This window comes from Strigops habroptila, chromosome 2 (assembly GCF_004027225.2).
Source record: "Strigops habroptila isolate Jane chromosome 2, bStrHab1.2.pri, whole genome shotgun sequence".
NCBI lineage: Eukaryota > Metazoa > Chordata > Aves > Psittaciformes > Psittacidae > Strigops > Strigops habroptila.
This window is the reverse complement of record NC_044278.2, coordinates 98,942,106-98,960,871: the sequence shown is the minus strand read 5'-3', so window position 1 is coordinate 98,960,871 and position 18,766 is coordinate 98,942,106. Positions and strand designations below refer to the sequence as shown.

The 18,766-nt window shown below is 38.4% G+C and overlaps 1 protein-coding gene across 4 annotated transcripts in view; it reads right to left on the bottom strand.

The window, feature by feature from the left end:
* DCLK1 (doublecortin like kinase 1) overlaps positions 1-18,766 on the bottom strand; it is a 244,224-nt gene that overhangs the window by 116,620 nt on the left and 108,838 nt on the right. For all 4 annotated transcript variants that reach the window (XM_030476083.1, XM_030476084.1, XM_030476082.1 and 1 more), the window contains exon 4: positions 1,231-1,330. In XM_030476083.1, the coding sequence (XP_030331943.1) occupies positions 1,231-1,330 (100 nt within the window). The remainder of the gene's footprint in view (positions 1-1,230; positions 1,331-18,766) is intronic.

Sequence of the window (18,766 nt, the reverse complement as noted above, 5' to 3'; positions counted from 1 at the left end):
TTTTCCACAGTTAGTGCATTTTACCATACAGGCAACTACAATTATTGCAAAGAACAAATCTGCTGCACTATTTGATTTTTATTTCCGTATTATAAGGTCCTCTAGAAGCGGGCAGAATGTGTGCTTGCTTCTGCTTGTGCCTGATACAAAACGTTGTTCCTTTGCCAGCAGCAAAGATAACTCCTTTTCCAGACTTATCCTTCAACTCACAATGTAAGGTCTGCACAAGTTGGCTCCTTCTGCTCCTACACAAGCTAATGGAGCATTTGTCTGGATCCAGGTAAACCAAGAACCCTTCCAGTTCTGCAGGTTAGTCAGGGAAGTACAATTGCACCATCTTTCATTCTGAATGTGCATTTGCATCAAAAACAGTGATGAAGTGGTGAAGTTAAACAAATATGCACATGATGACTATGAAAGAAGCCTACTTTTTTTTTTACTACTGTAAAAAAAAATTTTCTGATTTTCCAGTCAGCTGTTGAGACCTTTGATATTTCAAAAAAAAGATGAGAGGAGTGGATACCAGTGGATTACAAACATACCCTGGACTGAGAGAGACTGCAGGGGCAATAAAACCTTTGCTGGGTCTTGCAAAATGCACAAATCTTATAGGTTTTTTTCTTGTTACTGAAGTTCCTAAGTTAGGAATGCTCTTTGTAACAAAAAAGGTATTTGCAAATCTAACGTGTATTTTCCTTAGAGGATTACGTACACTGGTTACATTATTGAATGACCTTTGAGAAAACAGAGAACTCCCTGAATTTTCTCAGATTACTTTGTCTGCATTTGCTGATTATATTTATCTTTGACACAGAATTGTATCTATCTTCCTTTATCATATTACCTGTGGAGCATTATCTATATCTCAACTGTAAGGACTGTGAGGTTGAAAAATTGTAATAAATAAAAAAAATAAATTCAAAGAAAAAATAAATACAAAACTCTATGCAAGACTTTGCAAAAAAGAAGTTCCACCAAACACATGACTACTTTCTATGGTATATGAAATTCAGGCTGAAGTATTACGCTGCACAGGCAAATATGTTTCCCTTGGCAGGTTTACTGTTGCTTTCAGTTACCTCTTATTTTCAGTATTTAGTATTTAAAGAATAAAAATATTTATGCTCTTTCTGAAATTAATTTAGGTCATACAGTTTTGGCTTAATTAGCATGATATGGAAATATGCCCTATATGCTGGTTGTAAACATTTTAAAAATACATCTTCTTACCACTTTCATCCAGCAAGAAATCATCCTGGTAACGGAACTTTTCTGGTCCACATGCAATAAAAATGTCATCATCGCCAAAGAAATCCTGAAGGCACATCACCTGCAAGCAAAAAAGAAGGAAAACATTGTATGAAATACCTCATCACCAGAATTGTAACAAGAATAAATTCCTCCTTGTCCCCATCTGCATGAAAACTCTTCACTTTTAATGCTATCAACAGGGCTTCATCTCCAGATAAATTTCAAAGCTGTGGCTTGACCATCTGTTACAAGAGAGAAACACTTTTATGGACACCGCAGGAAGAGAGAGATAAGACAGAAAGCCATAACTGTCACATTTATTACATGATGCATCAATGGGGTATGAGGTAAATGCTTTTTGTTTATGCACAACGTAATGGTACACCATTCAGTAGTTAGTGGACAATTAATTTGCTTTTGTGCCCACATCTCTATCCTTTGGTGCACTGAAACAAGGTTACAGCTGTGTATGCAGAATGAAACATAGTTGTTGCAGCAAAATCTCCCTGACTGGGAATGAAAATTATATGGGTGAACTGAGCCTCCCTAGCACACTCTTCCTCTTTGCCAGCAGAATCAATGCGAAGTTTCTTCGAAGGTGCCAAGATGAACAACCCGGTGAGCTGGGAATACTTCTAGTACTGAGTAAAAGGATAATCCCTTTCTATTCCTAAATATGAATAGCCAGGATTATGCTGGTATAGAATTATTGTCCACACGTGAGATTTACAGGGAGACCTTCTTGCAGCCTTTCAATAGTTAAAAGGGGAATATAAGAAAGATGGAGACAGACTTTTTAGCAGGGCCTATGGTGCTAGGAAAAGGGCTAATGGTCTTAAACTAAAAAAGGGTAGATTCAGACTAGATATAAGGAGGGTGCTGTGACACTTGCACAGGTTGCCCAGAGAGGTTGTAGATGCGCCATGCCTGGTGCATCAAGGCTAGGTTGGATGCGGCTGTGAGAAACCTGATTTAGTTCAAGATGTCCCTGCTCATTGCAGGGGGCTTGGACTGGATGACCTTTGAAGGTGCCTTCCAACCCAAACAATTCTATGATTCTATGATTTCTTTACAACAGCTTTTATTTCACAAGACACTACTTAACAGTTTAACATTTCCTTTCATATGACTTCATACTATGATTCTTAAAGAAAAACCAGTAACTTTCCCCAAACCTGACTTAATTGGAGGGACTTATAGATCCATTTATGACAAATTTTAGAAAAAAATTAGATATCTGATAAACTTTAAAAAAAACCAAAGACACTTGGTAAACTCTGTTCCTGCTTCACATCTACAAGAGCATTTTAGAAGGTTGTATTTGCTTATTTTTACACAATGTTTTGTAATTAAATAGTGCACAAATGTTTGAACAGGATAATTTCACAAATAAATTTCAAGTCTACAGATAGGAAAGCAAAGCATTTAAGAATCTCCAAAAATTAACAACATAGTTGTGAACAGTTTAGCTGAGCCAGACCACCCCCTCATAAAAAGCTGGGGGAGGGAAAGTCAGCTCTTAAAGCATACAAAAACACAAGTGAAAAAATTAGCTAATGAGATTTTGCCAGACTTTGGCATAAAAGCATGCACCCCCCAAGCTGCACTGACTGGTATCTAGAGGTTATAAAATTCATAACATGCTTCCCAGAAACATGCTGAAAGGCTTTGTCATCTACAACAGTTACAAGCCTCTATACTGGAAAAATTTCGAGGAAGAAAAATTGTGGTAGATGTCGCGACTTGCTTGCAGAATAAAGTTTATCATTAAAACTATTTTAAAGGTAGAACAAGAGCAAATGAAAAAAACAGGAAATCAAGAGAAGAACAACTAGATGAAGTAAATAACCCCAAAGAGACAAAGGTACTCCCCAAGATATCCTTTCCTTAAGCAACGCAGATAATTTTAAATTTATGTCCACCACAGCCCTATTCCTATCACCACTGTCATCTTAACATCAGACAGTACCTTAACACCAACAGCAGAAATGTAAATATTTGATGGAGGTTTTTACCACGTTCCTACTCAGTTTATGTTCTATTAGTGTTTCAGCAACCTTTATACAAACTCGTTTACTTCCCATCCATTTTTTTATCTGCAAGACATATCCTGCCTATCTTCCCACCCCATACTCCCACCAAGCTTCAAACATCTCTTCCCTTCAGTCAAGTTCCTCTGAAATTGCCACATCTCCCACAGCATGTACAAAGCTACTAATTTGCAGAATGACATTAAAAATCCTGTAATTTCCTGTTTGCCTCCCAAGTTTGACACTCTTCTGAGGAATGATAACCTTTCCATTTGTGTTTATACTAAGCAGAGTATTAGAACTGAATGAATAGGAAGCGACCTTAGGCATCAAGTTGAGCTATTTTGACAACAAGCATGAATAAAAATTAAATTCCTATTTGAATTAAAAAATTGTACGGATTTAATAAAACGCAAAAATGCTTGGCTCTGCCCAGTTAAGAGAGTTTCATTCAAGCCTAAACAAGACATTAAAATGGAGGTAGCAACACCTAACCAGGCTCAACTATGCCAATATTTAAGCATCTCAGGTTTAATCAGTGCAATTTATATGCAAATAAGAAAGAAAACAGGATTAGCACAACAGAACACAATTTGTACGTAGATGTCCTTTTATTAAACTTTATGCTTATAATTTAAAGCGTTCTCCTGTTTGCTTCTTTTCTCCATGCTCTCAGTTTCCTACTCTGCATATAAAACTGCATACACTTCTTACTGTTTTTCTTGCCTCCTGAGATTTTAATAATTTGGGAATTAAAATTCTAGCTCCTAGAAAGCTTCTAGCAAGAGCATAAGTTCCCTCGAAACCCATCCCCCTGCAGAATATCTTCTCTTCAGGCTTTCAGTATCTTTTTATATTATTTGCTGGAAGCCTTGAGATGTCCTCTGCTGTCTGCATTTTCCATTCTCTCTGTCTCAGCATCCCTAGCCCGCCCCACTCCGCGGCTCGTAATCCTCAGAGGTTACACTGACGGTCCTTCCCAGCAGGCATCTAACAAAGACACAGCACTCCCTTCCAGGCTTTTTTAGAGGGAAATCTGCAAGCACTTTCTCTTCACACTCAGTTATCAGCTAAGCAACAGGACCTGCTTTTTATTACGGATTTTCACTTCTGGAGAACACAGCTCCTCAAAAGTTATGGTTTAGAAGATCAAAGATTTATATCACCTGTACCAGCAGACTGTGCCAGTGCTTAAAAGAGGCCAGTGTGCTCTGTTGCACGTTGTCAGCTTTAAAATTAGTAAATTTTTAATATAGCAAATTACAAAAGCCTTCCTTTAACATTTTTACTATTTATAAGTCATGGAATATATCTTCTCTCCTTCTTTTTCACAAATAAGTTTTTATCTTCCATAATCTACCAGGACATATCTCACAATGGTGAAAACAAAGTTTATACAGCAGCAGTCAAACATATACCTTAGAGTAAAACTAAACTGAAAACATAAATATTTTCTACCACACACCTGGTACTAAATATACTGCGACACTTGTAAACAAAAAACCTTCTGGCAAAGAAGTGATATTTAAAGTTAATGGTGTCTCTCTTATGCTCTGTAGGGTACTGAATAAATAACAGTAACGATACCGGAGGCCAGGAAGATCAGGCATTACAATCCTTTGCATCCATGGTGAGAAAGATGACAAGCAGCAGCAAAGAAAATTGATCACTAGTACAGGCTTCAGGCTATACAAAAGTCACATAAAAAGACTAGCTGACCTGTACATACCCAATGCAAAACAGAGGAGAGGCAGAAGAATTTGGCATGCCTAAACTCACCTGAACAAGTTGTACAGGCTGAAATCTGGATCCCTCACAAATCCTTGTCCTAGCAAACAACTTAAGATTCCAGATGCCCTTCCAGTGGGAAACGCAGATGTCTGCCTAGGAAGAACTCCAGATTATTTCATATCTCCCTAGTTGCTGTGGTGCTTTCACTAGAAGAGCCGAGGGGACATAGAGACCCAGTGGGACCAGGCACCCATACTGCTGGGGGAGCAGGAAGCAGAGCAGTTGAACTGCCCAAGGAGAACAGGGAGCAGAGCAGCAAACTGGGCTTCCAGTCCAGCCACAAGGACTGGCTTTTCACCATTGCACAGACACTATAAGCACCTTAAAATTTTTCACTTTTCTCTCTTTTTTTAAACATGCAAGTATCTGGAACCAATGAGAAATCTCCTAAGTATTGTGGAGCCTTTAGTTTTCTCTTGACTGATCTGAAACACTTAAGCTCTTAATATTTACCTCTTTGAAGTTGTTAACTTTGTTATGGAGACCCTTTTTTCTTGCATCTACAGAAGATGTGAGAAATTATGCTTTATGTTTTGGAGCACAGATGACGACACAGTAAGAATAGCAGCTTGTAGAGCCATTACTTGGTTTTATTTTCTCACCACAAGGAAGAAAGACCAGTTGGTAGCAGTGAGGAGGAAGTGCAGAGAGAGGGAGAGAGGGAAGGGGGAACAGAGGGAAAAGAGAGGGGAGGGCCACAGGCAAAGACGGAGAGGGAGAAGTGGGAGGGAGGGATGGAGAGAGGGACTGAATCAATCCTTTCTCTAAAAGCATGAAATGAAAGCTAGAGATTAAATCACCTTTTGTAATTGCTTTATTCTGGCTATAGTGGTATCAGGGACTTTTTGAGTTCACGTTTTAAAACACACAAAAATCCAGAACAAAATTATTTGCATGTGTCAGTCACAGCAAATCAAATACTTTCCTATTGTTTTAAAGTTGATCACATACCAAGTTAGTATCAACTCTGAAATTTTTAAATAAAAAGTAATCAGAAACTCAGATTTTCCTCTGCATTCAGGAATAGCTCACAGGTCCAGCACAGTACACTATCACCATCAGGATTACTAAAACTCTTACATTTTTGTTACAATTTTCATAACGCTGGGTTTTTGGATGGAAAAGGAGGAGGGCGGTGCGTTTGTCTGTGTTTGTCTGTGTGTTTGTCTTCTTTCAATAACAACAACCTAATTAGGCTCAAAGCTGAAAGCAGTTTTGGGTGAACATTGATAAAACCTCAAGCTGGGGTGCCCTAAGGCACTACACTGTTAGGGGGCTGGAAAGAAAAGTAAGGACAAAGAAATGAGGTAGTAAAACAAAAAAGATGCAGAAGGATACAAGGAGAACTCAAATGGTAAGTGGGTACAGGGCTCTTCTGAAAACAAAAAGAGAAATGAAGGATGACAAAGGAAAACACGAGGCATAGAGAAAGGAGGAGACGTGGGCTGAGAGGCAGGAGTGCACACTGAATGCAACAGAGAGGTAATGGGGGCTGGTGGGAAATAAGCAGCCCAAAGGATGGGGCAAGCAGAGTCAGTGGCAAATGCCTTCCAGACTTCATCCTGTAGCCAGCTAGCTGGGAAGTTTTAAAGCTATTTTAAAGCAGCCTTTTTGAACCTGAAACAATCCCATGTTGAGTTTGATTATCATTTCCCTCACAGTGAAGAAGACATTAAAACACCCCATTTATCCTTGGAAAAACCTCAGCGTTTAAATGACTCATGATTTTAGGACTCTGACTCATTAATTTTGTGTCAAGTGTTATGAGTTTTATTATGGAAGTGCTTTTCATTTTCATTTCCCATTTTAGTTCGCTCAGCCTCAATGTTTAATTCCTAGGTAGGTCTTTTTAGCTCTTCATACAGTGAAGGAGCTCACTATACTTCTGTTTGTTATCTCCTGACTGATCTTTCCAATTAAACAAAGCTTTTCCTTGTTTTAAGATATAAATTGATCTTTATTGATGTTTCCCTTCTATTTTTTTCCTTAACCAAACTAACCATCTAACCATCACCACTGCAGTACTTATTTACCTGTTTCCACACTCTTTGTCTATTGCTTCATGGAGGAACATCTCAGATTAGATCCTGAACTGACTTCACTACCATCTACCAATTCAGTAAGTAGTCTCATGACAGCTATGGATTTTCTTAAGAGCTTATAAATCATAGAATCATAAAATCATAGAATAGTTCAGGTTGGAAGGGACCATTAAAGGACATCTAGTCCAACCCCTCCTGCAGTGAGTAGGGACATCTTCAGCTAGATCAGGCTGCTCAGAACCCCATCCAACAGGACCTTGAATTTTCCAGGGATTGGGCATCTACCACCTACCTCGGCAATCTGTTCCAGTGTCTCATCACCCTCCTTATAAAAAATTTCTTCCTTACATCTAGTCTGAATCTACCCAGTCTTAGTTTAAAACCATTACTCCTTATCCTATTGCAAAAGGCCCTACCAAAAACTCTGCCCCACAGAATAGAAGAGAAGGTCTTCCTGGAGTCTTCTCTTCCCCAGGCTGGACAACCCCAACTCTCTCAGCCTGTCTTCATAGGAGAGGTGTTCCACCCCTCTGATCATTCTCATGGCCCTCCTCTGGACCACTGGTTCATGTCTTTCCTGTGCTGAGGGCCCCAGAGCTGGATGCAGGACTCCAGATGGGGTCTTACAGGAGAGGAGTAGGGGGGCAGAATCACCTCTTGACCTGCCGGCCACACTTCTTTTGATGCAGCCCAGGGTGTGGTTGGCTTTCTAGGCTGTAAGCACACATTGCCAGCTCGTGTCCAGCTTTTCATCCACCAGTTTCCCCAAGTCCAAGTTGTTTGTATAAGTATTAACAAACTAACTACATAATCCTAGCAGAATTACAGAAACAGAAGAGACCTTCTACATTACTATATTTATCTCCTAGCCAGTACAGGGCTGCTTTCCATACTAGCTTTCCCAATGCTTTGTTCAGTTTTGTAATATATTCCTTACTATGTAGAGCTTTCCTTAGCAGAAAGACCAGCAAAACAACCAAAAATTACTCATTCAGAACGATTTCACGGCTTCAGTAAAATCAGAAATTAATCATTCCACACTGGTATAATTGCTTATTAGGTCATTGCTGTGAAACAAGAAATCCAAACATATCAATAAGGCTTTCAGGAAGGGGAAAGAAAAACAGTCATAGTTTCTAAATAAATTTGATATCACAATTTGTTTTGTTTTGTTGTTTTGGCTTTTTTTTTGGAACCTCAGCTGACCCCATTCTGTGTGGACTATGGAATAATAGCAAGAAATATCCTTTCTGATGGGAAGGAATTAGACCTCAACAGGAATTCACAGATCACATTTGAATATTTCCTTTAAGTTTAAGGCTGGTCTGATTCACTTCCTGTTGGCTCAGGCTCTGAGGTTTTTATTCATGCACTTTCACATGTATCTGTCATTACACACATGCCACTTCTTGAGATGCAGTCATCTACAAAAAATATAATTTATGATCAGCATATAAGTACTTCCTCTTTCAGTTTCTGATCCAAATTCTGGATGGTGGCTTAGACAAAGGCATTGGGAGGTATCTGCTACACATTTCTGAAGTTGATCGGCAATGAATTTGCTCTTTTCTGTTAAGAGTGAAATCTCCATGGTGACAACTGCATCACCAAGCTGTGAGAGCTTTCCAGTGAAGAGCATTTTATCATGAGATTCTCATTACAAGAGTGCCCTCTGTAAATGCAGAGGAGATGTTACTGTAGGGGTTTCTGTAAATGAAGAGCTGTTACTGTAGGGGTTCAGCTGGCTGAAGCTAGTCTTTACCAACTTTCTTGTGAGGCCACATTGCAGATTAATGCCTCTGAAATCCCTCCAAAATAGATGAACACAAGATGACTTCATAGATAGAAACATGAATTTTTGTACTCAAATTCAGCAGAAATAACTTGCCTTCCTGCTGCCTCACAGGTGGAAAGGGAAAGCAAGCCAGCACCCTCAGACCCAGGGGAGTTCTGCTTCACCCCACACACACCTTCTGCTTTAGCTACCTGTTCATCAGCACCAGCTCACGACTGACTGCTCTTCAGTTTGTTCCCTCTGTCACCAATACAGAGGCTGCTCTACTTTTTAAGCTGTCGAAGATGTAGCATCAGTCTACTTCTGCAATTTGTGTATTCATCAACATCCATTCTGTGCCACACACTGCTCGGTCGAGGGAGTACATATATGCTGATGATCTTTATCCAGCTAACATCTGGCAAATAAATCACTAGGAGTGAAGTATTTGTTTTCCTCAGTTAAAATACACATTTCTGTCTTGGTCAGCAAGGGCTTTTCATAAGGACAAGAAAACCTTTCTGCACTATGCTTTATACACTAATCTTAATATCCTCTGGTTTGTTTGGTTTTGTTTCTTTTTTTTTTTTCCGTGTTGCACTAAATGATAGCGCACTTACAAGAAAATCAATCTAAATTAAGATCTCAGGTTTTGCAATTGTGCCATCACCTTCTTGAGGAATGTGTTTCATTTGTGACATTAAAAAAAAAAAAAAACCAAAAACAAACTTTCAAATTAATCCTCTAAAGTTCAGATAAAGATGATAGAAACTTGGCAGTTCTGACAGACTGAAACTGCTATACCCTGGCCTGAAACATTAGTTGAGACCCAATTTTTTTGACAGATTAAAACTAATATAGTAAACAAGCTTTTTTGTTACTGAATTTGAGGAGAGCAGGGGATATTTCCCAACAGGGAACCCATAGCCTTATGCATGAATGCAATGCTGAGAAACACTAATACTGTTTAATGAAAGGTTTCTCTATGGGAACTACTAACATGGCCAGTTCAAAACCTTCCTATCAAGAATTGCTTTGTGGCAGACAGGATAAGAACAGTGAGAATGAAGCTCCTATCCACATCCAAAAATTGCTCCTCCACGAATGTTTTCTTGCTTTCACAGCTGCACCAACGCACAATTGCACTGACTAGCTAGTGTGGAACAAAATAATACACATTCACATGGGAAAGAGGAAAAATGTAGGGGCAGCATTATCAAGCCTAGAGTGGGCATCTCCTCCTTTCACCTTCTTTTGCATCTCCTGTATCAAATGTAAACTTGCTGCCCTCCAGTTTTCTAACCGGCTCATTGCGTCTTTTGTCCCGCTACTCCACTACTGAAACCCTGCAGTATACTAAAATTTAAGTTCCCTTTGCACCTCTTACTTCAAAAAGTCACCAGCACTGATGCTTGTTCTTTGCAGCCACCTCTAACTTAAAACACTACTGCTGCCCTCTCACTTTAGTTCTCTTTTAAACTCAGCTTTTTACATCACACACCACAACAATGTACCTTGCCAAAAGCAGCTCCCATTTCCTTTTCTACCAGACTCCATTTTCTCCCCTACATATGAATTATTTGAGCACACTCTTTCTATTCACTCTACCCTGGCTACAACACTCTTGTAACACAATGTAATTCTCCTCCCACATCCTCCTCTTCAGCACCCTCTAAAGAGCACCACAGGCATAAAGTTGTGGAGCTTTACAATCTCTCCATGAATTCACTAAGGATAGTATTTGCAAATTCAACAAAAGCCTCTTTCTGAAATGCTTTCTCCTCATCCTCAATATAACTCCAATTTATCAGAGCCACATAATTTCAGTGGAAATCTCCCTTCTGGGAGACTTTTCATAGTACCATACTTAGTTATTCTCCTGCTCGCAAAGACTGCAATCAGTACATTTCTTTTCTGTTTCAAACCACTCTTTAATTTCTGGAGTGGCTTAGTCTTTGGCTCCTTTCTCTTATTCTGTACTATGTCATTGATTACAGTTATCAGAAAACTCTATACCTTCTATATTTCCAATTTAGGAGGCTACAATATAACCCGTAAAACTACTGGCTTCCCAAGTCCATAATCTTAGCGTGTTCCTCTTTGCATCCTAAATTTATGATACTACTTTGCCCCTTTGCCTGCATAAAGGGGGTTTCAAATACTTTGCTACTATTACTGAAACCTTAACTCAGTATACATCTTTAACTAGACAGCTCCTGCCCTGCAGCATTCCAGTCCATCCACAGCAGCTATTAGCAGGCATTTCAGGGGAGTATTTCAGATCTTGCAGTTACCAGATGTGAGGTGAACAGATGCCTTTACTAGCTTCACCCAGTCCTCTAATGGTCAAAGACCAGTGAAGCATGAGCTTTTATGCTTGCAAAAGTGGAGTGCGTTGCACATTCATGATATCTACGGAAAATCACAACTGTCAGTAAAGTTTCTTCAGAGCCTCTTTTATTTCTGCTATATCTGTTTTGAGAGTCACTGTCATACACAACTTAGATTGAGGAAATCTGGATCGGTAAGGTTTACATAGCAAGCAATAGTTTTTCATCGTATTTTATGCATTTTATCTTTAAATTTGATAATCATTAGGTTGCCAATAGGGATTCAACAAAGGTTTTGCATATCCACAAACTGACTCATCTTGACCTTTTGGGAAACTTCACTTCCCCAAGTTATTGACAGATGCCAATAACTCTATTTAGTCAGAATCCAAGGTTTATGTGCTGCAGAGATTTTGCTATCTAAATAGATTAGATGAGATGAACTGTTCAAGGAGAAAATCACAGTAAGAACATCACACTGATACTTTTTTATATGGATACTCATACTCAAGGTCCCATAATTTGCTCAACTCCAAAGCAACATCCAGGACTAAGAATAGTTAAAAAACTCTGAATAGTAAGTTTTAACTCTACTTCTTATAGAGCTTCAAAATTTTTATTGATTGGCATTTCCTACAAAATCAGAATTTGTGTTTCAGCCAGGTATACCCTATGTTTTTGATGGGAAATCAAAACTTGTGGCATTGGCTACTCCTTAAACTACTGTAGAATGTCTAGCAAATAAAAAACTAACAAACAAGCAATGACTTGCATCCAACAAGCCACGTAATGCTTGATCCAACCTCCCCACAGAGTCAACAAAAAGACATACATTTGCTCCAAGTCTGAATCAAAGCTGTATCCTGTTGTTTGTGGTCCAATAGGTGGTCCACAGCATTTTCTTGGCAGATAAGAGGCTGCTAGAGCATAAAGCAGCTGTATGTCCTCTACTGTCTGCCAAAGGGTGACACAGAAAGCAGTATCAGGCATTATTATTGCCTCTTGTATCCATACTGAGAAAGGATAGAGGGGTGCTCTCTTCTCCCAGCATCTCAGTAACACCTACTGGAAGCAGCAGCTGGCCAGGTACCCGTATGCTGCAGCATAAGCCAGAAATACTCCCACACCCAGGGAAAGTAAACACCACAGGTGCTATCTCAAACATAACTGTATATTATTCATAACATTGTTTATCATTATATTGGAATTGATAATTAAATTTGAGTATTTTAAATTTTTATTAATAATACAAAAGGTAAAGCTGAATTACTTTATTCAGGTAAGTAAGCAGAAGGACATACTTAGGAGCAATTCAAGGACTGCAGCAATCTCTAAGCAATATTTTTGGCAAAGAAATGGGAAAGCAAACCTTCAGGTTCAGAAGTCCCACTGAATTAAGAAGCAGGATGTCCATCTGTCAGCAGTGCATCCCCAAGCCCTTTTTTTCCCTGTCAAATACACAATGCTTATTCCTACACCACAATTAAAAGGGAGATGAATTTGCAGTCCCAGAGCCCAGACAATATTGCTCATAAAAGCTGAACACATACACTAGCTAAACATTTCTCCTAAATAATGAATCACTTGGCCACATCAATTACAGTCTTCTTTTGCATTGATGGAAACTGAATCCTGCTACTCACTGTAAAATATGCTTCTGTTAATCCCACAGCAATTGCACAACAGATCAACATGTTTGTGATGGACAATTCAAACAGCAGAACAGAAGTTGTAAAGGGACAGAGAAGAAAAAACTCCTCACACATTTAAAATAAATTACTGTTAAACAGAGGATGCTTTTTCAGAATGATCAAACATTGAGAGAATGGCTGATTTAACAGCAGAAGATGTAATTAATATGCCAGTGGGACTTTGATATGAGAGTTCAACTACATTTGGATTAATTTTTTTTCTCTGCCATATTGATGTATTTTCCTTTATCAGCTGCAATACAACGCTACCATTCAGTGGTCAAACATACAAAATGCGGACTCCAGCAGCCCTCCTGTAGTTCTGCCCTAACAGGTGGCAACTATTTTAAGAGTAAATAGCATACTTAGATAATCCTAAAAACCAGAAAATTAACATTACCCTAATTTCTGATCACTAAGTAGAATACACTTTTTTTTATTATATTTAGGTGCTTGAGTAAAGCCTTGTCAGAGGTACTAAAACAGTTTCAAAGACTAGGCAAGTGAAACAAAAACATTTGCAAGTTATTACCAGGAAAACCATGATACTATCTCACCCAACTCTGTGGACTTCTCTTGAAATGTATCTGAATTTCAGAATGTATGTACAAGGGAAACAATTTATGCAGTTATACAAGTTGTGTTTTGCTGAAAAAGATGAATGCAGTACCATACCCCTGTGAGTTATTCATTTTGTGGTTATTACTGAATTCTACTGTTAAATACTCAGGAATAGAAAAATTGAGCATAGCTCATGATCTAATGAGTGAGAAATCCTAAGGAAGCTTGTTCATCCACTTACAGTAGTATGGCTAATATCCTCTTTATCAAGATGGACTTTTACTTATTTGCCACTCAAATCATTGCACTCCTGAAACTGAAATCAAACAAAAGCTGCTGGTTTCAGAGCCTTCTTCAACTATCTTTAGTACTTGTCAGTGTCTTCTTCAAAAAGCAGTAACACTTGAGAGTTCACTGGCTGGAGAAAACCTTTGTATGACAAAACCTCTTACAAATGAAAAACCTACAATTTGAAGGCCATGCAGTAGAAAACCCACGTGGCTTTTGGATCATCAATCATGTTACAGGTGAAAATGCTGGGGTTTTTTAATTGGTTTTGATAATATTACTTTTTAGAATACTATGCCAGATATATTAAAAAATTAAAATCCACAACTTTGTTATGTTTGCAGTCAATAGCAGAGCACTGGACTAGATTCTCATGTCTGTGTGTAAAGTTTCTAAAATAAGCAAGAACAATCAATCATGAATTTTCATTGTTCACATTTCATGACAAATTTTAGCTGATGATTTAATCCTATCCTTCTAGTTGCTTAGAGTAGGTAAATGAGGGGGCAGAGACCAGCTAGATGAAATGAATTCATCCAAGAGGAAAATGTAGTCAGGCACCAATTTCTGGAAATTATAATTACAGGTTTGGAGGTAAAAAGGAAATGTCTTTTTAAAGTACAGATAAAAATATTTTTCAGGTAAGCTTCTAGTGCTAGAGGAAATTAAACATTGTACTCAGTCACACTTGCTGTGTTTAATAAATGCATTATGTTGTCCCATTTCCTCATAAGACAATTAGTGGGTCTGCTATTTCTGAAGTAGTTTTAATGTATTTCCCCCCCAAATCTCGCAAACTTGGATTTCATTCATAAATTTAAAAAATAAGGTGCACATAATCAATTTTTCTCAAAATCCTTTTTTTTTCCAAATTCTTGCAGATCAGTAAAGTCGCCTGATTGCACTTTCTCCTCAAATTCATACAATTTTTCAGCCAAAGACACTCTCATCATTTTACCTGAAAGTATGCAACACTTGTTTCTATTTTCAATGAAGAGATTCATCAAACACATTCTATAAGGTATGTATGAGTCCTTGATTCATTTTTCACCACGATCCACTATGTATTTTTCCAGAAGTCTGCTTATTTTTGTGAAGTTCTGCTCAGCAGGAAGCTATAAACTGGGTCCTGATCTGTGTGGCTGGCAAGATGCTGCTCTCTACCTTCCCTGATGGGAATTGTGGCAGCAAGCTGCAATTGCTTTTTTGAGACACCAGAAGATCATACAGTCTTCCCTTTGAGACTGCAGGAGACACCATTTATCTGGGAATTGTCTGAATAAAATTTACTAGTTGTCTGGATCCAAATCCAAATGGAAATCTTCGATTTGTAATTTTGCTTTAGATACTGCAAATCTGTCTCTAACAGAAATTGCAGTATATACATCACTGGCTGAGACACCAAAAGGTCAAAGTTATAGTCTACACACCATTATCAAAGCATCCAAATTAAGAGACTAGCATGTCATCAGTGGTGGCATTCAAGGTGGCAGTTTTTGAAAAGCCCCCTAGAAACAAAGAATCCCTTTTGTCTGGTTGGTCTTTGGATTCAGAGCAACCTGTCTCATAGTATGTCTTTGTCAAATGCAGGAATATTTCTGGCTTTCTTGTTCTTGTGAGAGAGAGCGTGCACTGCAGAAGCAGGCAGAAACATGGAATTTGTAAGAGTGATTAACATCTGAACCAAATTTATCGCACCTTGTGCCTGTAGTAGAACCAGATTTAGCTAGTGATTCAAACAGCAAATGGACTGTGCAATAACATATAGCTACCCAAATACGTTTAGAGATAGGAGACTTATTTTTCCTTCTTTGAAAGCATTTTAATTCCAAAATCCCAGTGCTACAATGCAGGCATCGCCTTAATAGCCATGACACAGTGATCTCATGTTAGCTTACTGACTGATGGTGGACTCTGACGATAATGCTGTACACTGCATTTCTTTCAGGCATAACCATTAATAAAGAGCATGCAGGACAGCATTCCATCATATACTGTCCAGAACATAACTGAGATGTATGATGCTTTTTTGCTAGCTACACATGCTAAGTTAAGGCTCAGCATGCAACACTGAAAAAGAGCGACATGGTTGACTTCTAAAAAAAGGAGGAAAAGGGAAAACAGATGTCAAGGTTTCAACAAGTCATTGCACACTGCAGCTGGAACCAGTACAAAACCAACACGCGTATGCTGATAATGTAGCATTTCATGTAACGATAAGGGCAATAAAATAGCAGAAAATGCAAAACCTCGAAGAGCTGAACACCTACCTCAAATTCCAGAGGGTCAGTTGGGCTGAACAATAATAGTAATCCTTTCAATATCCAGATCAAATGATTCAACTATTAAAGCTCTTTATGTTCAAGAAAAGTGAAAATTGAGAGATTCCCTTCCTTCTAAGTGCAGAACAGGGACAATAAATCTAAAGTCCAATCCAAACCAACATTCAGATGCACGCCATCTCATCACCATCACTCTTGAAACTATTTGGCAATAGTTTCCATTAATACAACAGATGTTAACAAGATGGATAGAGAGCATGTTAAATAAACATTAATATTAGTGTATAAGTATCCATCTAGCAAAGCCACTGTTCAAATTATATACTTCCCCAAGAGTATTTCTCGGGAAATTAATCAGAGAATTTGTCTTGCTAGTAACTGGTATAAATTCAAGGCATTTCCATTAACAAAGACTGTGTCCTTCAGAAAAATTACTAAGCAACACAAACAGGGTCTCCATGTGTAATCTGTAGCAGGATTCTGGTAACTGGAAAACCGTTCTCACTAGGTTTGGTTCCTTAGGACCGAGCAGCAAAGATAGGAAACATGCAGAGAGAATATAACTAACAAAAATTTACATTGTGAAAGAGTTCAGAAGCTTAAGGATAAAGAAAGAGCAGACACAAGCAATAATGACAAAAATATGGAATTTTAATCTCAGCTTTGTGGAAGAGACACTTCAGTCAGAACAGTGTTAGCAGGCTGGCTACAACTGTTACAATTTCTGAACCATGCTGAATGTGGAAATTGCTTTCCATGTAAATGTTTCTTACTGGAATGCAGACTATTGCTTGTGAGTTTCTCAGTACAGCAAATTCTGGGACATTAGTAAATCTAGCAAGTAAAAAATTAGCAGAATTTACCAATCAATGAGTATGATGTGAACCATCAGGATTAGAGATGGCATCAAAGTAAGTAATCAAAAAACTCAGATTGACACTTGGAAAAAGGATTTTACAAGAAGCACTGATAGTCACAAGCGACTATGCAAAGATTTGGGAATTAAAAAGAAACCTAGTAAGAGGTAGCTAAACAAAAAGATACAGTCAGATAAAACTTCAGCTAAATCCAGGCCAGCAAAACACAGAATAAATTAACACCACAATGGAAAGTGAAGAGGAGCTTTTTCAAGCACATCAGGAAGTTCTAGCACAAGGACATAGAAAAAATTCCTTCAAAATACATTCTCTTTTGCTAGAAAACTTTTTTTTTAAATAATTTAAACTGCAATCTTAATCTCAGCTGTAAACTGTGAAAGGAGGTATTTTTTTACTAATAGATACTCAGAGTTGTTAAGATTAAAATTATTAGAATATACCGATACCAATATCATTAAGATATACTTGTTCCTAAGAACATCTAAAGGAAAATTATTGGCTGCCATACAACCATCTCACATTCATCACTGACCCGACAGCTGCATATTTATAGACTCCACAAGCGAAGAGCGTTGCACTCATGCTTAATTACTAGAAAGTTCATCCTCATCTGTGCACCTTTAGGGTGACCTATTTTAAGCTGTAGCATGGCTTAGAGGAAACATGTGGAGACATATTAAGTGCCAAAGGGATTTGGAAGTGTTTTGATTCTTTTTGACATAATAAGATATATCAAACTGACACCCTGATGCAGATGCACGTCTCTGCTGGCAGTGCAGCGTCGCTTACGTGCAACAGTTGTACTGAAAATATTTGCCAGATGCGCTTGGAAATGATATGCTATTAAAACACATTTGAAGAAGAACTGACTCAAAATCCAAATGAAATAAAAAAGATGAACCACTCTGTGCTCAGACACTGCAGCCCCAAATAACTTGTTGAACTGGAAGCCCAGAAGCCCAGAAAACCATGAGGCATTTTGGCTGTTCCTTACACAACTTCACAATCTTTCAACTTGTATCGCTTATGTTCTAATTTTACTATCATGAACTCAAATGTAATAGCCTTCAGTTAAAAATCCTTTGCTTCTGAAATCCTACATCTTTTAGGGAATGATGTGATACATAAAGATGAAAGAAGTCAGGCTACAAAGTGCAGGAGATTTTAGCACATTTGTGATTCAGGAGGCTGCTAGGCACAGATAAGTTCAAGAGAGAAAGATACAACAGAAAACAGCAACATGTTGTGAAAGGAAATTTGCACCACAAGCGATTATACCTGTGATAATGCCCTGCTGTGTTTCTGAATTTTCTTTTCACTCACTGATGTATTTCTGCAGCACCAAGGGCCAGATCCCCAAGAGGACAGCTGACCTCCACACTGCACCCAAGCTCAGTGTTTGCATCTGGAACAACTCACGAAACCGAGTTAGATCTGTAGACATTTCTCTACACATCCCATGTGCATCAGTCTCAACAGATCTAAAGATCCCAGGATACAATTTGCAACTGCCAACATAATGAAGCAGAAAGCGTCTGGCCTATAAGAAAAAAAACAACAAACCCAAACCACCACAGATGAAGGTTTGTCCAAACTGGTTCTCTCTCCTAAGTTTAGGCATGTCTGTGAAACTTCATAGCCTGAATCTCTCTTGTTTTGTTTGTTATGGAGGTTTGGCTGGTGGGTTTTTATTAACTGAGCAAGTGAAAGAACTGGGTTGTCAGCTCAGAAGCAAAGAGGGGAAAAAGATAAGCATCTTAACCACGTGAAAGCAAAGATGGATCTGTGGATACATCAAATGTCAAAGCTGGGTCAGGTCATTTGTGCCACATTAAAAAAAATTATCAA